The sequence below is a fragment of the Eurytemora carolleeae genome, unplaced genomic scaffold (genome assembly GCF_000591075.1).
Source record: "Eurytemora carolleeae unplaced genomic scaffold, Eaff_2.0 scaffold276, whole genome shotgun sequence".
In the NCBI taxonomy this organism is placed as follows: Eukaryota; Metazoa; Arthropoda; class Copepoda; order Calanoida; family Temoridae; genus Eurytemora; species Eurytemora carolleeae.
Window position 1 is genome coordinate 300,980 of NW_019396167.1, and position 23,963 is coordinate 324,942.

The 23,963-nt window shown below is 33.0% G+C and overlaps 2 protein-coding genes across 2 annotated transcripts; one reads left to right on the forward strand and one right to left on the reverse strand.

The window, feature by feature from the left end:
* Positions 1–3,478: 3,478 nt before the first annotated feature.
* On the reverse strand, positions 3,479–12,202 carry LOC111697026 (galactokinase). Its single transcript, XM_023466892.1, has 8 exons — positions 11,866–12,202; positions 10,959–11,081; positions 9,923–9,966; positions 8,192–8,295; positions 7,396–7,503; positions 6,805–6,904; positions 6,414–6,504; positions 3,479–4,678 (listed from the first exon to the last, which is right to left on the reverse strand). The coding sequence occupies exons 1-8, from the start codon at positions 11,973–11,975 to the stop codon at positions 4,654–4,656; spliced, it is 705 nt and encodes a 234-aa protein (XP_023322660.1). The 5' UTR covers positions 11,976–12,202; the 3' UTR covers positions 3,479–4,653.
* A 6,310-nt stretch (positions 12,203–18,512) lies between these two features.
* LOC111697027 (uncharacterized) lies at positions 18,513–22,184 on the forward strand (the record flags this gene model as incomplete). The annotated part of the gene is made up of 5 exons (XM_023466893.1): positions 18,513–18,818; positions 19,352–19,495; positions 20,001–20,104; positions 20,506–20,725; positions 22,075–22,184. Coding segments are annotated over exons 1-5 (689 nt in total), but the record flags the coding sequence as incomplete, so codon positions are not given.
* Between the last annotated feature and the right edge of the window lie 1,779 nt (positions 22,185–23,963).

The window sequence follows — 23,963 nt, forward strand, 5'->3', positions numbered from 1 at the left end:
CTTTAGGGAACTTTTCTGGGAATTCTTTTCTCACACAACGTTTTTTAATTTTTATTTCAAACTATGACTTCTATTATATCAAACGATCAAAGTTTGAAATATCAAAGGTTTACATAATTTGGTTGTAGATATATAGGTATTAGAAAATTAGGATTTGTTGCAAAGACTCAATTCCTTTTTCCTTCGCTTTAACTTTGCATGTATTTCTGTTTGTCTGTCTGTTTGTATCCAATGAACTTCAATAAGATCAGAGTAGAAGGAAAAATGGCGAAGTCCAACATTATATCAACATCGCTTACATACAGAAACTGCTAGAAAATGGCGACTTGTGAAGCAACAGCTAAAAGCCTACATTTTTGCTAAATATTTGAATAAGGAAATGAGTCTCTTCCACAAACTCTAATTTTCTAAACCCTTTATCTTTGCAGCCTCATGGTGTAGTTATTTCAAAGTTAGATTAGTTAATCTAATAGAATTCATAGTTTGGAATATAATGGTTTTCAAAAATAAAGGAATTAGAAAAACTGAGTTTGTGACGAAGACTCAATTCCTTTGCCACCGTATTATGCTTCTTACCTTTTTTATATTTTTCTTTCATTTCTATACCTTCTGATTCCTTTATTTATTTCTCTAAACATTTCTCATTCTTTCTTCTTTATTCCCCTTTTCTGTTAAACTCCGCTGAAGGTTTCAGCTTCTATTGGCCTGACACTTGAACATATTCGCTGCACATAATCCAGACTGGACAAACACCAGGCTCGAATATATTTAGAAGACGACATTCTATAANATGTGGCTATTAACTCGCATGCAAAAGTTTCCACCTTGATATCGAGCTATGTTGATGTGGCTATTAACTCGCATGCAAAAGTTTCCACCTTGATATCGAGCTATGTTGATGTGGCTATTAACTCGCATGCAAAAGTTTCCACCTTGATATCGAGCTATGTTGATGTGGCTATTAACTCGCATGCAAAAGTTTCCACCTTGATATCGAGCTATGTTGATGTGGCTATTAACTCGCATGCAAAAGTTTCCACCTTGATATCGAGCTATGTTGATGTGGCTATTAACTCGCATGCAAAAGTTTCCACCTTGATATCGAGCTATGTTGATGTGGCTATTAACTCGCATGCAAAAGTTTCCACCTTGATATCGAGCTATGTTGATGTGGCTATTAACTCGCATGCAAAAGTTTCCACCTTGATATCGAGCTATGTTGATGTGGCTATTAACTCGCATGCAAAAGTTTCCACCTTGATATCGAGCTATGTTGATGTGGCTATTAACTCGCATGCAAAAGTTTCCACCTTGATATCGAGCTATGTTGATGTGGCTATTAACTCGCATGCAAAAGTTTCCACCTTGATATCGAGCTATGTTGATGTGGCTATTAACTCGCATGCAAAAGTTTCCACCTTGATATCGAGCTATGTTGATGTGGCTATTAACTCGCATGCAAAAGTTTCCACCTTGATATCGAGCTATGTTGATGTGGCTATTAACTCGCATGCAAAAGTTTCCACCTTGATATCGAGCTATGTTGATGTGGCTATTAACTAAGTTAATTAATTAAGTGAATCATTGCATAACTTACAGAGTTAACCACAAAACATGAGAGTTTAAATACCGACAATAAACGATCTGAGAGTTAAATATAAACTTGTAAATATTTAAATATCCCTAGATAATAAAATTTGGAGAATGATCATTAAAATTTATGGTTCCAGGGAGTTTAAAGGCCCTAATGGGTGTTCATGCCACGCCCATCCCCCTCTCCTCATGATAAGAATAAAGAAATACAGCCCTTTGCTCGGATAAATTTAAGAATGCATGTGTCCTGTAATTTAGGGTAGAAATTATCTGACAAGATATATAATAAACCTTTTACTACCCTTGCTACTACTTTCAACTCTACCTTCTGCTAAGGAGATAAAGAGGGAACGACCCTAAGGTCCACCAGATCCCCCGACCCCCATATCTTAAGATATAGGTTTAAAAATTTGGTTTCAACACACCACATTGGAATCAAATGGTCACAAAAAAAGACCAGTTTCTCTGTAGGTTGGTTTAGTAAATTTTCAGACCCAAACCTATCACATGAATCTTGGTGATCTCGCATTAAGTATCATTCAGATCGTAAAGAATTCAATTGAATTTGAAAGTAATCATACAAATATTAGAACATAAAATCATCGAATTCAAAAATCTATGTATAAATTTAGCTTGTCTGGGTGTCTGTTTGTTTGTATCCAGTTTTGTCAAAACGGCTGAACCAATCAGGGCCAAATTTTGTGTGGGACCTTATGTGACCTCAGGGAAGGTTAATGAATGATCAAAAGAATGAGTGAAATATTGCAACTCAATGAATGTGTATGGGTTCTACGCTCGTGTCGTGTGCAACCATTTTCTCCTTATAGGCGCGCAGATAGAAGTAAGATTAGTAGCGATCACCATCAAATTGGATTCGATGTTAGTCTATAATCCCCTTTCAGCTTTTGCGAACACTCCCTTTAACACTGATGCTACCTATCCAATTCTTTATCGATCTAGGAGACAGAAAGAGAAGGAGTTAAAGCGTAACTACAACCAAATTTCTTTACTCAACCAAATCTTAGTTAAAGGGGAAATAGACCATAAAGTACAACTACTAGGATCAGCTAAAACCTAAGCAGAGGTGCCTCTTGTTATCTCAAAGGAAATTCTACTTGGAAATAAATCTACAAAACCAGAATTTCAAATATCCATTCCCATGCAAATATTATTTTGAAATAGCAAATCTTGTGGAACTTTCGTTGGTCACTGGTTAATCAATTATAAAAGATTTAAGTCTTATAAATGACAGATGCTTGCCATAAAGAGGAGCAAGTTAAATTGCAGGGAAAAACTCTGGAATAGAGATGGAGTTAGAAAACAAACTCGTCTAGGAATTAAAGAGACAGGAGACAAATCTAAATCTCAACCGAAACCCTACTCTAAGACAACTTTGCTAAACTCTTTTACATTCAACCGTTCACAATAAAACTAACTCAACCGCCACGCTAAAGAAACCATTCCAGTATGGTTTTTAACAATAAACAATCTAACTAGGAAACCTGGAGTAAGGGGAAGGATGGATTTGACCCGGAGATAGGATAAGAACTCTAGGGTTAGATCAACACTACAAATGTTTCAATCAAAGGAATACTATTCTAAGCAGTGCAGTTTAAATTTATTTCAAGTTTTAGTTAAAATGATCCAAAAGATCTTATTCTTATCTATGTATGGTTTTATGGCTAGTTTTCTATCTTCCTAACTTTCTAACTTCTCTAACTTACTTATTTGCTATCCAAATAACTGTAATACTAAAACTAAGATATTTCTGGTTATAAACTATTTTAACCTTAGAGAATAGACTGTTAGTTTTCCTAAACTAAATTTGTTAGATCAAATAATTTGAAATCGAAAAGATCTTCTAAGAAATAAAACTACAAGTTTCTTTAGTGGTTTATTTTCTCAAACTAGAAGTTCAAAGTCGGAAACAATTGGACTTGAACTAAATTTCAGAAAGATGCACTATTTTAATATTTATGTCAAGGATTAAACAACGATTCCTTTTACGTCAATCTAACACTTTTAGCTGAAATAGAGAATGTGGATATATGGACTTATTAATAAAACAAGACTCACCAATGGCTGCGTGGTCGGGTTCACTATTTCGTTTAATCACTATTTTCACTTTATTCACTACAAGGGAATAAAACCTTGCTCGTGAAATCGAGGGTTAATGACTAATTTCTTAAAACTTGCCAAGAAAATTCAACTAAAACAAAGTTGCAAATAATCTTTTCCGATAACTAGTCTGCTTGGAAAAGATGAGATTGAAACCAAAATAAACTACTGTATGAATATATAAACAAACCCGGAACAGAAAATTGAGTTGACTTTAATATAACTTTAATGTCATTAAAACCTGATTGTATACGATCGGGCTTAGCTCAACCTTGGGTCACTGATTTTTCATACTGTTCGGTGCCTTTACCGTCGTAAGACCTTTTATACCCGGAAATAAATCGCCGTTTGACCAACGCACATTACCGCCATCATTATCCAATCAAATTCTCTTATTTCAGCGCTGGTACAGATGGTTTCTGTATCAAATCAAAACACCTTCTGCTCCTTGAGCAAACACGAATGACCCATATTAACCCTTGACATATTTGCATAATGCAAACAATAATATGACAAAATTCTCATATTTTTGTTTGCTGAGACTAAGATCCTATGAAGGGGTAGATTTACTCTACAAGAGAAAAATCCTTAAAGGTTATAATATAGTAAATTTAAAATTAGAAGGAAATATTCATTTCTAAAATTCCTAAGTGTTCCCTGTTGCTGATCCTGATTGACAGCGTTCGGACACCTGCTCTGTTATTTTTCACATCACTGATTCATACAATCGTCAACTATGTGTCTATCTATACATGTTTCCTCTTTATATTTTGTTCTTTTCTCGGACATTTATCACTTCTCTTGGCTCAGAGTCTTATATTTTGTATCCTGGTCACTTTGTAAGAGTAGTTTGCACACAGGGTCTTCCCTCTACGTTATTCTGAAGAAAGAACTCTTCTCCTCCGATCCGGTGAATAATAGATGAGGTTCTGACTTCGTCTGTTAGATGAAAACAGTTTTCAAAGATCTAAAATAAAAAAAAACATATATCTAGTTTTTCTCGCTATTTCTTTTTTTTAGATCTTACAGTTCTTCTATGGTCCTAAACTAGCTAGAACATGCCGTGGTCACACTGCATCAACACTACTTTAATAGTATTCATATTCTCCTAAATTGTCAAAAACCTTTTATTAATTTTTGTTGGAGACTAGCTCAAAAACATTTTATTTAAAGCAAAAAGTCAAGTTTTATTAAATCAAATTTGTTTTGTTGCATAATTGAAATTAAAACTTTTTTATTAATCTTATCATCTCTCCAGAACAAGAAGTTCTGATAGAAATAATGAAAGATATCATCGAGCATGAGATGAAGATAAATTAAAAATGGCGACTCGAGTAGCGATATAAAAATTCACGCGAAACTACTGGTACGGATTTGCGACCTCCTAACTGTAAGTTTAAAAAAAGAATTTATATTTTTCCTTCTCAATAGCTACCTAGAAAGATTAAACAAGTCCATAAGAACCCTGTTCCTGTTAACGAGCTGTTAATTTTGTTTGAGTTTTTGATTAACCCTTGAATTAGGTTTTATTTGTTTTCCCAAGAAACTGCATTTAGATTAAATTCATTATTTCAATTTAATTCAATCTTGGGTTTAAACATTCGTTTTCCTCATTTATCGTTCTCATTTTCTATCCGGCCCCCATTGTTCTTTATTAATGGGACTCCATACACGTTATTCCACGTAATCCTTTTTAACAAAGATGGCATTGATACCCTTCAAATATTTGTCTGATCAACTAGAAATTAGATATCAATGTTTTTAGTTTTGAAAAATAATTATTATCAATGGGGGTTTCTCCACAAAAGTGAATTGCGTATTTCTACTACAGGAAAACATATTGGAATTATCAGAATAGAATTAAAAACTTTTAAGCTAGTAATAAAATGAAAATATCTTCCACATTATTGATCAGATAAAGGTTTCTGAATCCTTCTGGATCGGGCATTGGCATATTTGCTTGGAGGTTTATTTAAAACTAGGCTTTCAGTTCTGTTAAGAGCGTCACATGTCCGATTAACAAAGGTAACCTTTCCCCCTTTATCAGATTAACAATGTGGATGATATCGTTGTTTTACTGTCTAGAAAAAAGAAAAATTCTGAGAAATCTGCAATAATCAATTTTGAAGTATTGCTCAAGACTGTGGTTGAAAGGTATATTTGGAAATACGAATATCAGGTTATTTGAAATTACGTGACAGACCTTTTAAGGAATATGACTCCATAAATAAAGTAAATAAAGCTTGGGAGAAAAAAATATTTTTATTTTATTTTAAAGAAAGCAAAACTTATTGTTAGGTCTTATGACCCTTTAATGATGAAGACTAGTTATAATATTTCTTCTATTTTTTATATTTTATGAATACTATCTCCGGAATTAAGGTTCTGTTTGCTAAAGATAATATTAATTGTCCAGGTTTGTTCTAAATCCCTAAACCTAAATCAAGGTTCAAGGTTGATCTTGGTTCTCATTAAGTTTCATTATTCCACCTTATTATAATACCTTCCTCAGACAGTATTCATTACATTCCAGATATATATGTATATATTATACATGTATACAGATATACATAGTACATTTATACAGATGCATGCATTGTGAAATTATTTCACATTCTACCAAATTTCCAGCACTCAGTGTTAAAAATGGGCCCTAAACCCGATTTGGAATTATTGTTTCCTGCAATAGAAGATGAATATACCTGGTTTCCATTGTTTTGCAATCAATCAATACAACACTTCCCTCCTCTCCCATTACAGTAATGAACTGGTCCATTATACCACATGGCATACCTGCAAAAATAACACTATTGAACCAGTATATTATACCATGTGTGCCTAAAAAATAACACTATTGAACCAGTCTATTATACCATGTATGCCTAAAAAATAACGCTTTTGAACCGGTCTATTATCCCGCATTTCAACACATTGCATACATCCAAAACAACAATAATGAACAAGTTATTGTTACTCAAATATATGTATTTTCAGGGTTCCGTTGTGTTTCGAGCATTCTACTACTCATTTAATAGAGGTCACTCTATATTTTTCTAACAGTCCTTTTACTGAATAAATATTTCCAATACTAACCAGCATACTGATGTTCCGCTGCTTGACAAGCCAAAGCTTTCTCTTCATCTGAGCCTGCTGTGGAGCCAGTCAACTCCTCTAAGAAGGTGTACATGGCAACCTTAAAATATGCATGATAAACATCAATCCGCCCTATACTTCAGGGGACATCAGTTCCATAAACAGGTTTATGGCACATTTTAGAACTAATATCCCCTGTATTTTCTGCATAAAAATAAACCGAATGGTAAGTGGTACTTAACCTGCCCAACGAACTGCAGTTTTTATATATTTTAGTGTCTCAAAAAGTTTTAACAATCAAACCTCATTAAGTTGGTGTAATACACACAATTATCAGAATTTAGAAGAGGAACATCAATGTGTTTTTGTTTTGCGCTTCTTGCAAAGCATTTTCTTCAAGATTAAACTTTTCTTGTTGTTTTTATCTATGTTAAGGGTTCATGTTAGAATACCTATTTTTGTAATGATTGGGTGTCCCCACAAATAAAAGAGGGGAGGGATGGTACCCCATCAGACAGACAAGGAGGGGGAGGTTGGCCCCCTACCTGAAGACCAACATGACGGGGAGGTGGATATTCCCCTGGTAATTACCTCAACTGAGGCTGAGCTTGAAACTCCTCCACCAAGAGGAACTGAACCAACAACAACATCATTGAAGTTGGGAATCAAGTCAGGAGCATGGAAGTTAGCAACAACACCCTGTAAATAGAGATATCAGAAGGAACTGAACCAACAACAACAACATTAAAGTTGGGAATCAAGTCAGGTGCTCATGGAAGTTAGCAACAACATCCTGTAAATAGAGATATCAGAAGGAACTGAACCAACAACAACAGCATTGAAGTTGGGAATCAAGTCAGGAGCTCATGGAAGTTAGCAACAACACCCTGTAAATAGAGATATCAGAAGGAACTGAACCAACAACAACAGCATTGAAGTTGGGAATCAAGTCAATATATTTTATTAAATTTTAGGACTATCATCGTTTTAAACGAGTCTTAACAAACATCAATCCAAAACTTATTTAGTTGATGTTTAGTTCATTTGATATGACACAATTAACACCAGAAAAAAAACCGGTTTTTCAAAAGTTAAAGAGTACATCTTAACTCGATACACTGATTGGTCGAATTTTGTATTTCTTTCTTGGATATCGAATGTGTATATCTATCATTCTAAAGATTTCAGCTTTGATCAGTTCAGCTGTTTTGACATTTAAGGCTAACAAACAATTAGACAAACAATTAGACAAACAATTAGACAAACAATTAGACAAACAATTAGACAAACAATTAGACAAACAATAAGACAAACAATTAGACAAACAATTAGACAAACAATAAGACAAACCTGTTATTTTTTTTAAATTTCTGAATAAATGTTTTACCTTAACATAGTTGGCCCATGAGGGGGAACCTGGAGTCAGTTGTTTAACATCAAACTCTGCAATATCATCATCTTTCTCACTTCTAATCCTACTCATCCCATTCCCTGGTGGTATATTATTAGTTATAGTAATATCATTATTCATCTCATCCTACTCATCCTACTCATCCCATTCCCTGATATATTATTAGTTATAGTAATATAATTATCCTTCTCATCCTACTCATCCTACTCATCCCATTCCCTGATATATTATTAGTTATTGTAATATAATTATCCTTCTCATCCTACTCATCCTACTCATCCCATTTCCTGATATATTATTAGTTATTGTAATATAATTATCCTTCTCATCCTACTCATCCCATTTCCTGATATATTATTAGTTATAGTAATATCATATTCTCCTCATCCTACTCATCCTACTCATCCCATTCCCTGGTATATTATTAGATATATTAATATCATTATCCTTCTCATCCTACTCATCCTACTCATCCCATTCCCTGATATATTATTAGATATATTAATATAATCATCTTTCTCACTTCTCATCCTACTCATCCCATTCACTGATATATTATTAGATATATTAATATCATTATCCTTCTCATCCTTCTCATCCTACTCATCCCATTCCCTGATATATTATTAGATATATTAATATCATCATCTTTCTCACTTTCATCCTACTCAACCCATTCCCTGATATATTATTAGATATATTAATATCATTATCCTTCTCATCCTACTCATCCTACTCATCCCATTCCCTGATATATTATTAGATATATTAATATCATTATCCTTCTCATCCTACTTATCCCATTCCCTGATATATTATTAGATATATTAATATCATTATCCTTCTCATCCTACTCATCCCATTCCCTGATATATTATTAGATAAATTAATATCATCATCTTTCTCACTTTTCATCCTACTCAACCCATTCCCTGATATATTATTATATATATTAATATCATTATCCTTCTCATCCTACTCATCCTACTCATCATATTCCCTGATATATTATTAGATATATTAATATCATTATCCTTCTCATCCTACTCATCCCATTCCCTGATATATTATTAGATATATTAATATCATCATCTTTCTCACTTTTCATCCTACTCAACCCATTCCCTGATATATCATTAGATATATTAATATCATTATCCTTCTCATCCTACTCATCCTACTCATCCCATTCCCTGATATATTATTATCTATATTAATATCATTATCCTTCTCATCCTACTCATCCTACTCATCCCATTCCCTGATATATTATTATCTATATTAATATCATTATCCTTCTCATTCTACGCATCCGGATAATCCCCTTCTGATGTATTGAAAGATGAAAACTGTAAACTGACCGCCCATTTATAGAGTAACATGTCCGATTAACATGAGATTTCCATGTTTTTCTCTAGAAACGGGACTTGTGCTGTCCTTCTAGAGCAAAATTGAGTGTGAACAACAATTAATAATGTAACTCAATATCTGAGTTAGGATTAGGAATTATTAATCTTGGTCATTTTCTTGTTTGCTCTAAGAGTACTTTTCTAGCAAAGCTTCGCCAAGTTAAAGATGAAAAACATAAACACAAAGAGAATAGAATATATATTAGAGGGGAATTTAGAGAATCTCTCGGTATGAATTTGTTCAGTCCCTTTCAGCCTGAAAGGGAGTTCAAAGTGTACAAATCATATAAATGTTCACAAATTATATGCGGTAGAGTATAATAATACAGTATGTTCCCTAGACTATCCATTTCAATTTCGAATTTTTTTAAGCTGTTAAATAATGAATTAAGTGAATAAAAACTATCATTTGATTTATAGTTATAACGGAAAATCATCGTTTGAAAAGTAAAAGGCATAGAGTCTATGTGAAATGATCATTGGTCAATTATGAAACCAGCCTATTTCATAATTTGGTTTTCTTTTAATATTAATTTTAGATTTTCTATAAAATGATATTCCAAGGCCCAAAAGGTTATATACAGGGGTTCCCAATAAACATGGGAATTCAGTGACGAGCTCGATATCATCGTTTTAAATACTTCTTTGATTTAGTATAGTGATACCTACTGAGAAAGCTGTAATCTGTAAGAGTTTCGTCTGCTATGTTGACAATTTGTTTGTTTATGTTTTGACTGCATACGGCTGTACTTAGTAAAACAAGAAAATTGCAGTATACAAACATAGTAAACTTGTCCGTCTTCACTGTTCATCTTGCGGAGACATTATAGACACACCTTTGCAGTCTTTTACCCTTTTTATAAAATAAACTCTAGCAGACATAATAACATTTTGGCTTTTGAAATTAGGTATTACAATGCTAATTCATAACAAAGACGATATCCAATTCGTCACTGAATTTCCATGTTTATTGGGACACCCTGTAGCATAAATATGTTAAGTACACCTGCAGTATGGAAACAGTACAACAAAATGGCCGTTTTACACTTTTTTCAAGTAAATTCCCCCCTAATATATATTCTATTCTCTTTGCATAAACATCACCATCGTCGAAGTTTAGATGAGGTCATATTACAGTGAGAACCAGAAAATATTAATCAAAGCAACAACTAAGTGTTTTGTTGTTACAAAGCTAATAGTTTTACTAATAACTTATTTAATCATTCATTAAGTGAGTTGGGTCTGTTAACACAAAAGTCGTCTTCCTATTCTAGAGTATTCTGGTTCTTACTGTATACGGTCACAGTTTGGAAAGAAGGATCACTTTAGGTTACTATAACAGTCCCTTTAAGGTCCCAAAACCTGACTTTTTCCCGAGAACAACGGTGACAAGAGGTAGCGCCATAGGCAGTACAAATCCGATATTGTAATCAGTGTGCTCACCAATCAGATTTACTCTTAAAGTATATATTTTTAAAGATATAAATATTAAACCTTTGCTAATAGTTAAGAATAAGATACAGTTAGGGCCAGGGGTGAGCACGAGAAGGTTCTTTCCAAGCCGATTGTTAATTGTTAGTTAAACCGTTAAATAAATATTTAAGTAGCCGTTCGTTATTCATTATAAATAAATGTTTAGCAATATCTATTTTTTTTGGTTCTTCAAGTTCAGAGTAAGTATAATACAGTTTGCTTCTTTCATGGCGATTAAGTAAATCAAAGGAGGATGTTCCATCATTAGAAGGGTAGCAGGCGTAGAAGTTATTGTATATCATCAGAGCTGCAGAGAACTCTTTTAATAAACATATCTAGATCAATGCTTGCTCTCAATCTTGTGTTAGTCAACTTGTTTGATCCTGAAATTCACGGTGGGAAATTTGTAATTTAAGGATCTATAAAACAATACCTTTCCTTTTAGTTATTCCTTGATCCCCTGATTAAAGCTCCCCTTAACTCCCAACTAGGGACGATAACTATGCGGGATATTGATAAAAATATCAAGATCAAGCATTAATCAAATTATTTCTGAATATTTCCAGGGTGTAGAGCCTCCAACCTTTGAATTATTTCTAAATATCTATCTACCTACCTGGTGCAGAGCCTCCGACCTCCGAATTATTCCAGTATATTTATCTACCTACCTGGTGCAGAATCTCCGACTTCCGAATTATTCCAGAATATTTATCTACCTGCCAGGTGTTTAACCTCCGACCTTCTAATTATTCCAGTATATTTATCTACCTGCCCGGTGCAGAGCCTCCAACCTGTGGCTCCTCCCCGAATGTTTCCTTGAATAGTCCCTTGGCCTGATCAATCAGATCTTTTAAGTCAGGAATAGGAGCTGTGGCCATTTTTGTTTTTCTAAAAACTACTTTTATATTTGCTGATTATAACGCCATAATCTACAATATACTCCTATCCTTCCTGAAATTTTTTTTAGAATCAACATATTATTTTTGTCAATACAAAGCAAATCATTTTTAATACTTGGTAATTGGCAAAACTAAGTAGATGACTCTTATGCATTTATTGCAACTTACATTAATTCATTTTAGTCAATTTTTGCAAATATTTTCTAGTCACATATAATCAAATTTCACAATAAAATCTACATTCCTTTATAAAAAGCTGGTTTTTTGGTATGCAAAAATGTTCATTTAATCCCGCCGTGATATTTTCATTGAAAGATACTTTAAAAATCTACAAAGGCAAAAAAAAATCCGCAAAATCCGCAAGCCCTCGGGTTTATCATTGAATCCCCTCTTTAAAAAGGAATGTCATTTTCTGCCCCCCGGGTTTATCATTGAATCCCGAGGGGGTTTAAACTTCCATTAATTCTAATTTGTCTGAGAGTAAATGATACATTTTTTCAATGGATTTACAAAAGATATAAATTAAGAAAAAATAGCTCCCTAATTTTGATATTTTGCCTTCCTAGGTTATTAACCTCCTAAAATGAAAAAGTTATTCACCTCCGGACATTAACCTTATTGTTTACTGTAGATTAGAATTTAAACAAAAAATTGAAAAGAATTTTATTGCTAATTGATTGTTATGTGGCGGAAGACGACTCAAGATGAAGAGGCTGAAGCCGGATATTCGGACGCGGCAAGATGAACATTAGATTCCTGCCACGTCACCTTGATATATGTTTTCTATTAAGTTATTTTGAGTTTAAATATTTAGTCAATAAAGTATTTCTTTAAACCTCGACGTGCATTATTGAGCGTAGCCAAAGTTAAACAATAGAAAGGATTAATTAAACAAAATACACAAATTTGATATAAATAAGATTTAGTTTCAGATAAGGGACTGTAAATAGATAAAACAATGGTGCATATTTAGTGACAGAATAAAAATTGTAGTGTAAAGTTTGAGTTCAAAGGTATGTTTATAAACTGTATATTCGTTCTGTCTCAAATGGGATTTAATGATAAAAAATTGGAAAAAATTACAAGGGTTAATGAAAATAAATTCGATTTAAACTTATTAATTAGAACCAGATTAAATATCCGAATTCAAACCGTATTTATACAGAATAGAGGATAAAAAATTTAAATGGACCAAGTTAGGTCAGAGAAAAGACAATTTTTTTTAGTAAATCATAAATATTATTAAAGGTAGTGTCCGGTTAAGCTGAGAATGCATTGTAGAGAAACTTTTTAGAAGATCGATTTTGTGCTCTTACTTAGTAATTATATACCATACAAACGTCTTATAGGTCTTAAACGATTTCTAAAATATTTCTCTACAATACTGCATTCTAAGCTCGACTAAAATGTCTAGCCAGACACTCCCTTTAAGAGAATGATATTTTTGACCATAATTTGTCCAATTTTCAATATTTTTCCAATCCCAAGGAAAATGTATGCTAGACAGATTTTCCTCAACTTTTCCTGACGGGTTCAAATCTGTTTCGCTACTTAGCGATTTTCCTAAAGACCTAAAGAACTCTTTATAACTACCGTGCGGTATTTCTCAAGATAGGATTGTAAGCCTTCCTCTTCTCAACGCTCTCCATAACAAAAGGATAATAATAAGGTTCCGAACGTTTATTTCTCCGAGACTTCAATCTAAATAAGTTTAATAAACCCACAGAAAAAGCATTGAGTGATAAATCATACGAGTACAACAAATAAATCAACTCAGGCATTAAAAAACTGTGGAAGGAACCAACAAATCACATTTATAAATATCAATCATAGCATAAACAAACGATATGCATACATATATATAAGGAATAATTACCGCAGTGATCCTAGAATTCTTAGCACGGTTAATAATAGACGAACTTGTAAGACAAATAAATATATACTAAGATAGAAACTGCCCGCTCCCACTCGAGAAAACTTGCGCCTGCATAGTCAGTCTGTAAACAGCTTCTAAAACTAGTTTTTCACAATACGTTCTGTACAGATCCGCAGGGAGAACTCAGGAATTCACAGGGGCACCACATAGACTTCATACACGCAGCATGGCTCGCATAACAAAATCAAATCTGTAAATTGATTTGAATTATAAGTGTTTTAATAATTTTCATTTTGACTTTTACTTGGGTTTTTATGATGTGGCGGAAGACGACTCAAGATGAAGAGGCTGAAGCCGGATATTCGGACGCGGCAAGATGAACATTAGATTCCTGCCACGTCACCTTGATATATGTTTTCTATTAAGTTATTTTGAGTTTAAATATTTAGTCAATAAAGTATTTCTTTAAACCTCGACGTGCATTATTGAGCGTAGCCAAAGTTAAACAATAGAAAGGATTAATTAAACAAAATACACAAATTTGATATAAATAAGATTTAGTTTCAGATAAGGGACTGTAAATAGATAAAACAATGGTGCATATTTAGTGACAGAATAAAAATTGTAGTGTAAAGTTTGAGTTCAAAGGTATGTTTATAAACTGTATATTCGTTCTGTCTCAAATGGGATTTAATGATAAAAAATTGGAAAAAATTACAAGGGTTAATGAAAATAAATTCGATTTAAACTTATTAATTAGAACCAGATTAAATATCCGAATTCAAACCGTATTTATACAGAATAGAGGATAAAAAATTTAAATGGACCAAGTTAGGTCAGAGAAAAGACAATTTTTTTTAGTAAATCATAAATATTATTAAAGGTAGTGTCCGGTTAAGCTGAGAATGCATTGTAGAGAAACTTTTTAGAAGATCGATTTTGTGCTCTTACTTAGTAATTATATACCATACAAACGTCTTATAGGTCTTAAACGATTTCTAAAATATTTCTCTACAATACTGCATTCTAAGCTCGACTAAAATGTCTAGCCAGACACTCCCTTTAAGAGAATGATATTTTTGACCATAATTTGTCCAATTTTCAATATTTTTCCAATCCCAAGGAAAATGTATGCTAGACAGATTTTCCTCAACTTTTCCTGACGGGTTCAAATCTGTTTCGCTACTTAGCGATTTTCCTAAAGACCTAAAGAACTCTTTATAACTACCGTGCGGTATTTCTCAAGATAGGATTGTAAGCCTTCCTCTTCTCAACGCTCTCCATAACAAAAGGATAATAATAAGGTTCCGAACGTTTATTTCTCCGAGACTTCAATCTAAATAAGTTTAATAAACCCACAGAAAAAGCATTGAGTGATAAATCATACGAGTACAACAAATAAATCAACTCAGGCATTAAAAAACTGTGGAATGGAACCAACAAATCACATTTATAAATATCAATCATAGCATAAACAAACGATATGCATACATATATATAAGGAATAATTACCGCAGTGATCCTAGAATTCTTAGCACGGTTAATAATAGACGAACTTGTAAGACAAATAAATATATACTAAGATAGAAACTGCCCGCTTCCACTCGAGAAAACTTGCGCCTGCATAGTCAGTCTGTAAACAGCTTCTAAAACTAGTTTTTCACAATACGTTCTGTACAGATCCGCAGGGAGAACTCAGGAATTCACAGGGGCACCACATAGACTTCATACACGCAGCATGGCTCGCATAACAAAATCAAATCTGTAAATTGATTTGAATTATAAGTGTTTTAATAATTTTCATTTTGACTTTTACTTGGGTTTTTATGAGACATTTTTCTTTTAATTTTGTGAAAAATGCATTTAATAAACATAACTAAGTAATACCAGTTGAAGGCTTTTTTGCTAAATTAATTCAGAAACTGATCAATTCTGAATCTGTTGTAGTGAAAGATACTAAAAATATTACGTTGCTTATCTAGCTGTCTATTGTTTGTATCACGTCAAAACGGCTGAACCGATCGGGTCCAATTTTTTATTGTGGCAACTCACCTGACCCCAGGGAAGGTTTTTGAATGCTCAAAATTGAACAATTTTGCCGAAATTAATGTCGACCATATATAACTAGTGTGAATAGTGAATGTTCATATCTTACACGCCGTGAATAAACTGTCTGTAGACCCCAGACCACAATATTTCCAGCTTTCCTATTTGTAGAGGAAAGCAAGAATGTGTTCAAGCATATGTTTGTTATAATGATTATTATTATCAAGAAAATCATAGATCTTAAAGGAAAAGTCAACATTATCCCATCAAAGATTATAAACGATGCTTAAAGGGTTTACGTCTTTCATTTTGAAAAGTTTATGGCATGTTTTTTTATTGAAAAATTTCATTGGTAAATAAGTTGAGAACTTGCCTTTATCAACATATGTTTGAATATTATACAAGTTTACATGTGCTACTATGTAGAGTTTTAAAGGGAGTGACCGGCTATGTAAGGTAGTTGAACTAAGTATGCAGTGTTGTGGAAAACTTCTTTCGGATTCATTTGAGACATATTAAACTTTTTAAAGATCTGTAAATCTTGAGTTTGAGCGCAAATTCAACTTTCAAGACTATTATTAAATAACGACGACATAAAATTAAAAAAAGTTCGACAATAAATTTAAAAAAAAAACTAAAAATTTTAAAAGTTCTACACACAATTTAAAAAAAAAACTAATTATGTAAACGTATCCAACCCCAAAATAGGAGTTTTGAACGTCGAATTTGCGATCAAACTCAGGATTTACCGAACTTTATAAAGTTTAATATGTCTCAAATGAATGCGAAAGAAGTTTTGCACAACACTGCATACTCAGTTCAACTACCTTATATAGCCGGTCACTCCCTTTAAAGGATGAGCTAACGTGCAGTAAAAAAAAACTTTAAGGTTCATTTGATACCAATGAGACATTTTTACGGTAAACAGTTTTTAAATAAGAGCGTAAACTTGTTTGTAATATTTCACCAGAGGCCGAATTCAAAGAATTTGAGCCGCGGCTTAATTTTGAGACGCGGTTTAATTTTGGTTGGTTCCACTTAAACTTGTATTCAACGTTTTAAGATTTAACTCGGCGCTTAAATAAACCGATTTTTGGCGGATTTGAGACACGGCTCAAATTCATTCAATTCGGACTCTGTTGTTTCAGTCAGCAGGAAATGTTTTTACCATTATTTATTAACACGGACAAAGAAATTATCGATGAAAGTCATATTAGAACCATAGAATCGATTATTTCATTATCATCATATCCTTTGCTGTTCCTAAAATTGTATTCGCATATTTCTTCAAGATGTCGTCTTCACAATAGAAATTAAGGAAACCTTTCACAAGCGACCTTAACCGAAAAAAAATTGCAGATGAATTATAATAACTTATTTCCAATGATAAAAGTTAAATATGTTTCTCAACCTGTTTGTCTAAATGCAACTAGTTTCAAATCAAATCAAATCAAATCAAATATATATTTTTGTCCCAAGCTTACATTACATATAGAATAAAATATTTATAAAGCATATTTATGAAAACTATAGTATAGTTGTTACATGTTTTATTTATGTTTATTTAAAAATTGTAAAAAAAACGTTTCATCTGCTGACTGAAACAACTTATGAAATATGACAAACAACTTAACGCTTTAATTTAAAAATTGTACACCGTAAAAACCTCTCATTGGTATGAAATGAATCCTAAAAAGTGTTTCTCTTTACTACTGTACTTTCAGCTCAACTACAATGTCGAGTTAGACTCTCCCTTTAAGAATTCTGAATGTACTGCAAAATACAGAAATAAGTAATTTAAGAACGGCTAAAAATGTCGTCCTTACAAGTCTATCTTAATTTCTAGCTTTTAATGGAATCTTCCATTCCAATCAAATAAAGAAATAAGATCTAAATTCTTGAGGGGCACCAAGCACCCTCGATTCAAAATTCATACAAAAACACAACCACACACCAAACACTCACACTCCCCTTTAAGATTGATTCTCTGTTGCAAATTGCTCCTTGTTAAATTTTAATTTCTTTTGAATTAATCTTTGTTTGATTGGGATAAAAAAATCTACTTCATATCTGTCTTTATTTGATTATTGTTTTTCTTATTTTTTTTTACTTTGATTAACTATTTTAGATCAATAATATGATATTTTTGTAAATTGTTTTGATTTGCTAAAATTGATCATTTTTCATATTCTTATTTCACGTTACATAAGAATATTAATATGAATATTGTTTTTAAAAACATTTAAACAATAAAATTCAATGACATGAACTATAGGAAACACATTTTAGCTTTGGTTTTGACCAACCACTGTAAACTGAAGACTATAGACTGTAGACTGTAGACAGCAGACTGTAGACTGTAGACTGTAGACTGTAGACTGTAGACTGTATACTGTAGACTGTATACTGTAGACTGTAGACTGTAGACAGTCGACTGTAGACCGTAAACTGTAGACCGTAAACTGTGTCGACTGTAGACTGTAAAGAGAGGATGTATGTAAAAATTCAGTTTTTAATAAAGAAAGTTGTTCCTGGATAAATTTTCACAATTTATATCTCAAAAGTGAATCTTCAAAATCCCCCACTCCCCAAGATTACTGTACATCTGGACATTTATGTATTGTACTGCATAACCTCCACAGTCCAACACTTCCCAAACCAAATGCTGCCACCTGTTATTCTATAGTATTTATATTCTGATTTTTATATATATAATTTTCAACCGGAAATGTATTTTTATAGTTCTGATTATATTAGTAAATCTGGCATTGAGGATACAGTTCAATATTATGATCGGAGTAGGACGGACGTTTCTCCATATTTTCCTGTTCTCTCCTATCCTACATTTTACCACCCTCGCCATAGAAAAAAAGGAGACGGAGAAGAAAACTGATGTCGTGGTAATTATAACTTGGGGTTACTTAATCTTAATTAGTTTTGTGATTTTGAGTTTATTTCTTATTATTTTCAAAAATTTCTTGGTGAAATTGACAAATAGAAAACCCATAATTTTTTTATTATTATTTAACTTTTGTTCAAAAAATTTCTAAAAAAAATTTGATTTCGTTTGAGTAAGACATATAAGCATTATCAAAGGAACTGTAAGCGTAATTTCAAATGACCCTCCATGCATTGATGGCAATGTCTGATTTACAACGGTACCCTTGAAACCTTTGACTGCTCATCAAATAGTGTTTGAATTGCAGTTTAAACGCTGGTGTACAATATGAACTCAACACAGCGGACATGTAAACCTCGAAAATACTCAATATTCAATGCTCAAAGCGGTTTCCAAAAATCCGTAAATATTGATCATTCTTAATATAAAAACACCTCTCTACAACCACAAGCATTTCGCCGATAAATAAAGATACGTTTCAGGGCATTTGAAATTACGCTGAATGTCCCTTTAAGTATTGGGTTGATTTTCTAGGATTCACAGTTCCTGGACGTAACTCCTCCATGCCGAGATATTCTCTCCAGGTTTAAGGATGCCATGATGAGAGACAGGTCAACCTTCTACCTGAGCCAGGGTCGACAGATGGAGTTTGGTTCAACTCCACTAGAACGAGCTCAGGTTCAAATTATTAATTTTTAGAGATATCAAAGTTAAAAACTTATGAATTCTTAACTTTATTTATAACGCTCAGTCCTCTCTTTACCTATGCGCTAACGAGTCCGTTTCATTCGTCAAACACAGTTTTGTTTAATTTCCTAATTTTTTTTGCTGGATGTCCATAAATCTTCAAGTTTACTCTGTGAATCGAGTTAAATCGATGTGATTAGAAGTTAACGAAACCAAACGCTGAAGAAATAAAAAGATCAAAATAAAATTCATTTCCTTTTGGTTTGCAATTAAAATCAGTACTTACGTTAGTGTTTATAATTTATTCTGGATTCAAATGTAGCTGTAAGAAAAATTAGAAAGTTTTTATTATCATTTTTAGTTTTCATATTTTTTCATAAAAGTTTCCAATCTTTTTTTATTTTTTAATCAATATTTTTGTATGTAATAAGTTATTTAGTATCTGTGTAATCATTCAAAGAACAAATTAAGATTTTTTATTTTAAAATAACTTCAGATCTCTGGGTTCAACTCCTTCAACGTAGAGGAGTGTTCCCCATCGGCTGATGGTTTAATACTCATCGGGATTAGGTTCAATATGCTCACTCTGATAGCTCCCAGGTTAATATTAGGTTTAATATACTCCTCTCAGCTCCCAGGTTAGGAATAGGTTTAATATACTCCTCTCTCAGCTCCCAGGTTAGGATTCGGTTTAATATACTCCTCTCAGCTCCCAGGTTAATATTAGTTTTAATATACTCCTCTCAGCTCCCAGGTTAGGATTAGGTTTAATATACTCCTCTCTCAGCTCTCAGGTTAGGATTAGGTTTAATATACTCCTCTCAGCTCCCAGGTTAGGATTAGGTTTAATATACTCCTCTCAGCTCCCAGGTTAGGATTAGGTTTAATATACTCCTCTCAGCCCCCAGGTTAGGCTCTGAGTTTCCAGGTTAAAATATCATTCATCTTTTTCCAAAGCTTAAACCATGAATGAGAATTACTAAAGATTGACAATCGTTCAGGAATGGTACAGGAGGGTTCAGGGGTAATGATTTCCCAAGACAAGGAATGGAGAGTGAATATGGAAGAGAAATACCAAGAGTTTCAGGGAACCAGAGATATAGATTTGGAAGACAGCGAAGATATCGTAGACAAACCTTTAATGGTAGACAAGATAGATTCGGAGGAGAAGGGTCGGTCAATCAGTTCTACCCAAATACTATGTTAGGAGACCGGGAACAGGTAAATAGAAGTTGTTTACTTTAACAAATAGATTAGATTATTGGATGCTTATTCCTAACTCATATTAATTTTTATACATGATTATTCTTAGATATTTCACTTCTTTTTAGGTCTTCATAGGATTAATAGAGTTTTGGTAAATTTTTATTCTTTACGAATATTCATTTTTTCTCCTTAGCCCTTGGTTCTTTTATATACTTTAGATCGTTTTTAAACAAATCCCAACCCTACTCTCTATCACAAGAATTATATCATTTTCTTCTCAATATATTTCGCCAAAAACTTTGGCATCATCAGGAGTTCGTCCTGTAATTATATTACAGATATAAGCAAAAAATTAAGAAAATTTTAGACAATGAATATTTAAAATAAATGATACAAACTTGAAAATTGTGTAACTTAAAAGTCAAGAAGAAAAACTAGAAAACCGTACCTTACTCGTTTGAAGAGTATTGAATGACTGAAGAACTATTGACTAGTTTATGGGCGTATGCAGTGGGGGGGGGGGAGGGGGTGTTGAAAAGGGTAGAATTCGTCGGCAAAACGGTTAAAAACATGAATTCGATCAACTAAGGTACTGTTGGTAATACATGAACATACAGCTTAAAACAAACATAATTCATCGTTTTTAGAGATTGCAATTAGCATTATGTTTTCTTGTCCTGTCCTGACCTCACTGAGTTGAATTTCTGGATTTAGTATGATTCCCTGACCTTCCTGACCATCCTGTCCCTGGACCTGACCTTCCTGACCATGCTATCCCAGGACCTGACCTTCCTGACCATGCTGTCCCTGGACCTGACCTTCCTGACCATGCTATCCCTTGACCTGATCTTCTATATGGGAATGAAGGATACATCTGCATGGAGTGGTCAGGGGCACGAAAGTGAACACCTACTACAGGCGCCTGGATATTTCTTGTTCTAGCTGTGTAATGGTGCCAGTGTGACCCCCTCTGCAGCCTTTCTTTAGACTCCTTCCCTGTCTCTCCTATAATGCACATTTTAGCTCATTGTGATAGATGGGAAAGAATACTGTTGAAGAGTTGGTAATCTCTGCTACTGGAGAAAAGATGAGGATTAAGGATAAGCTGACCTGCGCCTCCTCAAATATTATATACATGATTACATGTAGGAGAGGAGGCCGAGTTTTTCCTTCCCATCCTCAGATGCAGTTCTAAAATTTACAATTATATTTCTAAGGCTACAAAAAAAGACTTTAAACTTTGAACGCGAGTCGGTAAATTAACCCTCAAGACCAAAGTGTTGCGACATTTAAAATGCGACCTGGTCTTTAAAATTCCTGATTTGTATTCCTGTATAGATCTCTGTGTAATCTATGCTGATTAGGTTGTGGATGTGAATGGAGTTGAGTTGATCTATAATCCGTCCCGTTCTCTTAGAGGCAACTCCCAACCTGTCACAAGGGTTCATTTAAACCTGCGGGATGCAACCTTCAGGTAATTATTAAAATCTTATCATCAAATGCACCGGTTTTTAATCAATCTAATAAGTTATCATTTATAATTGCATTATTTACTAAAGTCGTATGAAATAATTTCTCGGGGAAGTAAATTTTCTTATTGACGACTTATAGTACGAAACTTCCAAAGCACAAAGTTATGGAATAAACTTGGATATCGATTCAAAGTCTTGAAAATTCTTTTCAAATGTAGTTTAGATCTCTTTTAGAAAACAATACTGAAAATATGCCTTTTTTCGTGACCTTTTCTTAAACTTCGGGCTTTTGTGCAAAATAAATATTCAAACCCTCATTTTACAAGATGAAAAAAAAGAAATTAATAAAAAAATAGCTTTTCTTGACCTTTGTTGATTATAACCAAGCGAAGCTTAATTTCCCTCTTTAATCAACATAATCAGACGGTCAGAATTAATCTGTTTTGTTAAACTGAGTAATTAAAGACCTAACCTTTACTAAGCCTGATCACTTAACTTACCTAATTCTGAATATAATCAAGAATAAAGCAAACGTCTTCAAGCATATACACTGTACAGGGAGTTCTAATAAACATGAGAAAAAAGTGACGACTTTTGGTTGTCTTTGGTAAAAAAAAATTAAACAACAGATTTTGTGGAATATTTTATTTAATTGGTTATAGCTTGATCGTATTTTAGTTCGAATGTGCTGTACATTAAATATCGAATGTTCTGTACATCAAATATCAAATGTTGTGTACATCAAATATCGAATGTTCTGTACATCAAATATCGAATATTCTGTACATCAAATATCGAATGTTCTGTGCATCAAATATCGAATGTTCTGTACATCAAATATCGAATGTTCTGTACATCAAATGAGTCGTAACTTTCAACTGATTCTCCCATCTAAAGAGATATATTCGGTTCCCTAATTAAAAATAATGGAGATATTTTAAAAGTACATTTATTGCTTCTAGATATAAATGCATGATAAATAACGAGTGTAATAAAGGTAAGATGGGTATCTAGGTCTTCTCTGGTTCCAGAATCCGACACTTCTGATTTGCGGATTTTATAATCCTCTTTCGGGGATTTCATCCTCTACAATATCCTAGTTTTCCCACCTTAAAAACTTTTTTTAATATGGTTTCTTATTTAATATGATTTGAGGAATTAATGTGAATTTGAGACACTGAAAAAAATGTCAGAGTTAATCTCCGTTTAAGATAAAAAATTAGACGATATCTAGTTTTAGTCTCTCAGATCGAGGTCTAAAAGGCAACCATAATAAATAATTGAAAAAACATCGACAAACATTGATATCACGGAAACAAGAGTTTGTGAAATTAAATACATTTTGTTTCCGGTCCATCTATTTAAAAATGTTGAACTAACCGAAAAAAAGTAAATTATTCGATTGTATTCTACAAAGAATAGAACTAAGAGAAAAGATAAATAAAGTACCATGTAGGATGCTAGCTTTTTAATTTAGTTTACATTAGCAGAAGAAAATATATCTCATCTCAAACCAACAAATTGTATATTTTCCTGAATCTGAAAAGACGGAAGACAGAAACTAAGATATAAAAGTATAAAATATCTAAAAAAAAGAAGATTTTTACTCACTAGACTCAACTTGACATCCTTCTGTGTTCTGCATCCTGTATCCTGTATCCTGTATCCTGTATCTTGTATCCTGTATCCTGTATCCTGTATCCTGTATTCTGTATCCTGTATCCTGTATCCTGTATCCTGTATCCTGTATCCTGTATCCTGTATCCTGTATTCTGTATCCT